The sequence below is a fragment of the Lotus japonicus genome, chromosome 5 (genome assembly GCF_012489685.1).
Source record: "Lotus japonicus ecotype B-129 chromosome 5, LjGifu_v1.2".
Classification (NCBI taxonomy): Eukaryota; Viridiplantae; Streptophyta; class Magnoliopsida; order Fabales; family Fabaceae; genus Lotus; species Lotus japonicus.
This window is the reverse complement of record NC_080045.1, coordinates 44,318,977-44,326,127: the sequence shown is the minus strand read 5'-3', so window position 1 is coordinate 44,326,127 and position 7,151 is coordinate 44,318,977. Positions and strand designations below refer to the sequence as shown.

The following is a 7,151-nucleotide window of genomic DNA, read 5'->3' as shown; positions in this document are numbered from 1 at the left end:
TGAGTGAGAGGGTGTAAAATTATATTCACTTTCCTATTTTACTCCACTATCAGGATCACACTCATTTATATATTTTATTCTCACTCAAATGTTATTTCATTCAAAATTAAGAGCTCTTATTCATTCACATTTCATTTTCTCTTCTATCTCATTTCCACTTATTTATCTTTCTGTCTCCCTTATTTTTCTATCATATCACATGTATCTTTTATTTCTCTCTCTTTATCTAATATCTCTCCTAGTTTAGTTTGAAATTATGCGTCAAAGTAACATTGTGTCAGTTTTTCACTAACCCATATCTCCAATTAAAACTTAAAAACAAGTCTGAGACAAATTTATGTCTTATAAACTAGATCTACCACTGTTAGATCCTTCTTGTAGAAATGTGGAATGTTTCACTTAAATCATGAACCCCTTCCTTTGTTCTCTGCCCTCCCATCATGCTGCATATTAATCCTTTGCCCCATGTCTATCTATCCTTCATTCCATCCCATTTTAATAACTGTGATATACGTATAGGGTTGTTCATAATTGGATTTTTTAAAAATCAAACCACATCCATTTCAAAAAACTAATTTTATGGTTTAGTTTTAATAACTGAACCACTTTTTTTCCTCCCAGACCGGTTAAGTTTAAAAGAATCAGATCAAAACCGATCATGCACCAAGTTGAAAACCGGCTTTGGTTTAAAACCAATCTAAAAACTGGATATGGTTGAAAACCGGTTCTAAACGGAATATGGTTCAATCCCAATTTTAATCATATTCAAAACCAGTTTTAAACTGATTTTAAAACCGAATTTGAAACATATCTGTTCCCTAAAACTGGACCTTATAATCAAATCCGATTTTAAAACCAGTTTTTAAAACCAATTTATCTTTTCCTTCCCACACTCATAACTTCTGTGTAATAAATAAATAAGACGACTTATTAAAAATGATACCAAAATTCTAAAACAAAAAGTGTCATTAAAGAAATACACACACATACACAAAACATGCAGTCACTTGAGGCATGTACATTATTGTATACAAATTAAACAGTTGTGACTTGCTCTAAGAGACTATAACTAGTTGATGCACCTGCACCATGTACACTGCAAATGATGTGGAAGTGTACTATCACTGTATTACATGTGTTGGATTTGAACTTGACTTCTTTAGATCAGAAACAGGTTCACAAGAGAACATCTCTGAGAAAAAAGAACAGTGATCATAAGCTGAAGTTTTACTGGTGAACAACTCCTTTCACGTTCGGCAATAAATGCCAACAAAGTTTTATTATTTTTAAAGGAATCAATCAAGAGTGAGCACAACTTAAGCAATATTCCTTGCCTTAGTTTAATAGAATATGATCATACCTGGGCGAATTCTATGGAAGCTTATTGCTAAATGCTAACCAATTATCTAGGCAGCAACTCTATCAGAAACCATCTGCTCCTGTATTAAAAAACATCAAAATCATTGTCATAAATAGGGTATAAGTCTAATCAGATTACGACAGTTCCTGATATTATTTAACAAGACCTATTTACAAGCATTTTTTGTCATAGAGAGAGAGAGAGAGAGCTTAAAATAACAGAACACCACAATCAGGAACAACAAAAGTACAGCACAACAAAAGAACACCACAATGAAAACAATAATAATATTGATATAAAAAGAAAACAGAAGACCCCAATCAATCCTTGTCCTTACCAAATTATATTAGCCAAAATCCTAACACTTGAAACACCAAAGGTTGCAGCCCAGTGATCTTGCAAATCAACAACGCCTGACTAGGAATGTTGATAAAGAAAAAGAAGTGATATAGCTTGCTGAGCAAGATATTCCAGCTCAATTCAATTGCCTAGAATCCAGACTTGAACAAACTATATCAAAATCACATATTCTAGCTGCACGAGCTTCAAGTTTTTCATTTCTGCATAAAATTTATGAAAAATAGCACAAACTTGATTCCCTACAGAAATCTGGAGCTGAAAACCATGTCTCATCAACCACAACTTCTGGACTTCTAGGCCTTCCAGTAAATAGACTGCAGAAACAGAAGAAGTTAAGAGTTTGTTTCAAAGATGGTGATTTTGTGCATGATCTGAGAACATTAAGACTTAACAGAACATTCAACATGAAATAAAAGAATTTTTTTTTTGAAATAAAAAGAAATATAAAATTAACAGTGGATAAACTGGGTACTTTGGACTGACAAATTGGTTAGCACTTAAAGTTCTTTTGTATTAACTATTAAGATTACTGATGTTTGTTAATGCAATAACAGCTCACTTGTATAGTATAATAACGGAGGTGAAGATCAATTCTTAAATACTGAAATTTTCTTCATGTGTAGTGTAGATATCAAGTGCATTCGCCATAAAAAGTTCACAATGTCAAAGGAATAATCTAATCTGTGCATTTCTATATCAGACACTCTGTTGACAGGAGAACATTTGTCAGATGATTATGTACTATGATAAGAATGGCCTTTTTAATAAATATTTACCTCAAACTACCAATCAGATCATACTACCTTAAAAAAAAAACCATCTATTATAAGTGCCTGCACTTAAATTTTGGTGTGTATTTGAATGAAAAAGTTTCTACCTAGCATTACACAGTATACCCATTTTCTACATTTTTTATTTAACCATGAATAATGTTTAGGGGATTGGTTTTGGTGCCATCCCCTCTTAAAAATACAAACTTCATACAGTCTTCCTTAATGTGAGAACAGTTGGGAATCTGTGGCCAGAATTCAAGAAGCTTTCCCGGGTTATCACCTTGATGACAAGGTGAATCTTCCAGCTTCCATCAGATCCTGGACAGCAAGGGGTGGTTGACAATTGAGGGAAGTTAGGAGTAGTTGCTAATTAATTATTAGTAGTTATGTTCAGTTATAATTTAATGTAATGTTTAGATAAAACTGATTAGGGGTGCTTATATTTAATAAAACTGTATTGGAGTTGTTTTAAATAGGAGTTATGTAAGATAGTTTGGATTATTCAGAAAATCTGTGAAATTAGTAGGAGAGGACTGGCTATCAATTCCAGGGAGAGAATTGGCTCTCGAGTCTCGAACACCACTACTTGTATAATTGTTCAGTAATTCAATCTGTTCTAATCAGTCCCAGACTAAAAAAAGAGGAATACCCATTTGCTAATATTCTAGAAAAATTCACAACTTGTTTTCTCGGAAAATAAACAAGCAAGCAACAATTATCCATGACCAAATTAAGCAGAACATCACAATTAAACTAACAAACAAGCAAGAATCACCGAAATATTTTGTTAAAAAATGCAAGAAAAAGAATGAAGCTCACAAACCTGGAGATTGGAGAATGCAAGAAAAGAATGAAACTCACAAAAGAATGAAGCTAACAGTATTGATTGTTATCAGATTACTTATCCGTTTCTAATTAGAACAGAAAAATGACAACAGCACCAGTAAAATCGTAGAAAGTTTACCTTAAACTTGCTTTCTTACGGAAGATTACAACTTCTTGTTTTGTCTCCAAGGATCTACCAAACACAGCATATTGTGGGGAACAAAATTCAGCTTCTTCAATAACTCGTGGTCTAAGGCAGTGAGGATAGATAAGAGAGGGGTTATATGTTCACTACTTTTTCGAAGTTAGATTGAATGCAAAATTCCTTATACAAATCAAAATTTTCTTGCCACTTAGACATTTGTCTCTTCAATAGATTGTATGCCTTTAAATCCTGAGATTCAAACTTCTTTACAGGAGCATCAAACCTCAACTCAACGGGGCAAAGATCATCAAATATCTCTTGCCCAACAGATTCAGTCTGCTCACAAGGCTTACTCTCAGAGACATGAAAAATAAATGTATCATAATTTGAATCCCTATAAACAGAGTTTCCCGGTACAATGTTCGCGGCAGAGAAATTGAATGCAACTGGACAGTATACACATTTAGATTTTGAAGAACCGACCCTGGTATCCTCCCCATCATCAGCAAGGGAGACTGCATGATCATCCATGTGCGTAGAGGAAGCTGAAACAGAAATCTCACGAGCCACCTGCATAACTTCATTGTATTTGAGATCAATCTCTGCTTCTAGTGAAAATTGACCTCTTTCTGAATCTGAGTAGCCATTGTGAAATTCATGAAGCACAAGTAGAACAGGAAAAGGAATGACAGGACCCACAATGTCATCATTGCTGTGGGATGAAGATTTCCTTAGTGAAAATGGGGGCAATTGAGGAAGGGCTGGAACAGCTAGAAATTCCAAAGCTAAACTATTTTGGCTGTTTCCAGTAACTTTACGACATTCAGAATAACTCAAAAACGCCAACTGTAATAGCTCCAAAGGCAAGTCAGCCCACAATCTTCTTAAAGCAACCTCATGGAAACTTGTTGGTAGCTTGACATCTTTGAAAACATTAGTAATTGCAGGACACAATCTTGATTGGCCAAACCCACAAGCATTTAATTTCTCACACAATAACTCATGTACTTCTGCACAAAAAGGCTCTTTGTCTCGAGCATTCATATCAGTCTTTTTTAGTTTGGTATAAAGGTTTTGAGTAAGACTACCATTTGCATAAGCATAAAGGTAGTCCAATTTTAGGTAATGAAATATTTTTGGAAATTTGTATTTCTCATCATTCATGGGATACAATAACTGTCGGTCCAAGCATGATCCTTGTTCATGGCAATGTTCTATGTTTCTAGCCACAGCCCAAGAGGCCTGATATCTCTGCAATTCAAACTTCCCTGATGACATTAGCCTTATTAGTGTAAAACCACCATGCTCATCTGGTTCACAGAGTAAGGAAGCAAGGTCATTGCTTAAAATGCCGAATCCCAAAACTATCTCTTTCTTTAGCTGCCAATCAATCCACTCAGGAAGTGCATCCTTTGACAACTCATCCCTCAAGAGACAACTTCCACAATGACACTCACGACAAGAGACATTGATCTCAAATGGAAGCTCCCAAGCACGAAAGGTAGTGCTAATCTTAGAAAGCTTCGAAGCAATAGATCCTTTTTGAAATGGCAATGAAGATCCATAGCAGAACATATTGAACTCACAGTTCCAAAATGATCCCAAGATAATGCAAAATCCCGAGTCAGAAGCCAGCTTAAAAGTATCTTCCTTGGAGTGAGACCTCAACATAGACAAGCTTAATACATTTATGTAGCATGGTCCATCAATACCATGCAACCATTGTAACACTGGCATCAAAGGCTTCCTTACATCACAGAGAAGCAAAAGACTGCTAGAAGCCACAGCGAAGTAAAAGTTATCAGGACCAGCCCTTGACAAAGCAAGAAACTGCTCTTTTTCAGCTGGAGCATACATACGCAGCATCTCAATCTTCACTAGACAAGTCACACTACATTCTTTCAATCTCAAATCAACTAAAAACACAGCATCAGAGCGAGCAACAATCAAAATCCTCGGATGCCAACTAAATTCACAACTCAACCATACCATCTTTTCAGAAACAACGGAATCACCCCATGGTACTCTCAACCTCGTCCCCTTGAAATCTGTACCGAAACCACGAGACTCCAAATCAAACAAGAACAACTCACCACTTTCTAGCAAAACTAAACTCTCCTCCAATATATGAGGACTCCAACAAGCATGGACAGGACAATTCTTGAATACTCTACCACCCAAATAAAACACACTAGGCCTCTCCAGAACCAAATTATGCTTCACAACAAACCAGTTAACAGAATACAGTGTAGAAGTCATCACATACCCAATAACAGGGGAAGATTTACCTGTACTCCCAGACTCTCCAAGACCAAAATCATCAACTGGGGTCACTGAAATTCTCAAGATACGGTGCTTAGGTCCAGTATCAGTCTGAAAAACATGCCCTTCACTATCAACCTGAAACTGCACCTCCGAATCCTCAGCGTAGACCATGAAAAAACCAATATTCTCATCATTGGCACCAGTTGGGAACAAAACGACAGCGTTTGGGCGATCAGGGTATCTGAGGAGGTGTACACGGTTGCGGAGGAAAAACGAAGCGTTACAGTTTTCATTGTCGGAGGCAAAGAGGGAAGCAATGGAGGAAGCAGAGGAGGGGAGAATGGAGGAAGGGTCAGAGGAGGCGAGGAAGCGAGAGGGTAAGAGGTGAGGAGGGAGATGGAGAGGGGGGAGAGGAGAGGTGGAGGAGAGGAGAAAGGTGAGGGAGTGAGGGATGGGGTTGAAGAAGAGAGGACCAGTGGCGTTGGAATCGGAGAGGAGAAGAGGGGATACAGTGGATGCGCCTATTGGAAACAGGGTCTTCCATTCTTCGGAGAACTCCATTGTTGTTCTGCAAGTTCAACTGGAACTCATGGCATGGGGAGATGGAGGGTGATACCGGCGGTTGCGACGGGAGTCGCGGTGGTGAGAGGTGGATTGGCGAACCGTTCAGGAGGAGGCGGCGGCTCCGGTAGATGAATTGTGGATTTCGCTAGTGTCCTGAATGCACTCACTGACAAAAACTTACACAAATTTTTAACTCGTAACCTAAAGTGCATGTATTGAAAAAATAAACAATTAGACAAATTATTAGAAATCTTATTTTTTGAATGTAAATCTATTAAACTTAAAAAAACAATGGTATTAACAGAAATTTTAAAAATATACATATCAACCATTAGAAAGAAAAAAAAATTGTCAAAAAGTTTTCTCGGGTGAGAGCATGGTGTCCTAATTCAACGCAGGAAAGCTGTCGAGCTAAAAAAAAAAAAAAAAAACATTTATACTTTCATTTAAACTCCTCCGTTCCTCATAATTTGTTGTTTAAGGTTATGCACATTGTTTAAGAGTGCAATTATTGATATATTTATTGACATAAACACCCTTATTTAATGTTGAGTTAAAGTGAAGAAAGAGAATGATAGTTATTGGTTAAAAAACTTGTTATGATTTTGATTTGTGAAAATAAGAGGTGATAAGTGAGAGATATAGTATTAAATGAGGGTATACATGGAATAAATTGAGAAAAAATGCATTGAGTTTGTAAAACAACAAAAACTAGTGTTTTTTACCCGCGCGTTGCACGAGGAATATGTTTATTGTATATAATACATCAATCAATTCATTGATTATTAAAAATATAATAAACAACAAATGAAATAGAAGAGTCAGAAATGATGAGTAAAGTGGACAAAAAGTCTTAAAT

The 7,151-nt window shown here is 36.3% G+C and overlaps 1 protein-coding gene across 1 annotated transcript; it reads right to left on the bottom strand.

The window, feature by feature from the left end:
- Positions 1–948: 948 nt before the first annotated feature.
- Positions 949–6,502, bottom strand: LOC130716820 (uncharacterized). Its single transcript, XM_057566823.1, has 4 exons — positions 3,458–6,502; positions 1,698–2,034; positions 1,361–1,439; positions 949–1,192 (listed from the first exon to the last, which is right to left on the bottom strand). The coding sequence occupies exon 1, from the start codon at positions 6,287–6,289 to the stop codon at positions 3,599–3,601; it is 2,691 nt and encodes an 896-aa protein (XP_057422806.1). The 5' UTR covers positions 6,290–6,502; the 3' UTR covers positions 949–1,192; positions 1,361–1,439; positions 1,698–2,034; positions 3,458–3,598.
- Between the last annotated feature and the right edge of the window lie 649 nt (positions 6,503–7,151).

What these genes read in the sequence shown, in the direction of transcription:
- LOC130716820 (XM_057566823.1), bottom strand. Translation starts at nt 6,289, where the DNA reads ATGGAGTTCTCCGAAGAATGGAAGACCCTGTTTCCAATAGGCGCATCC.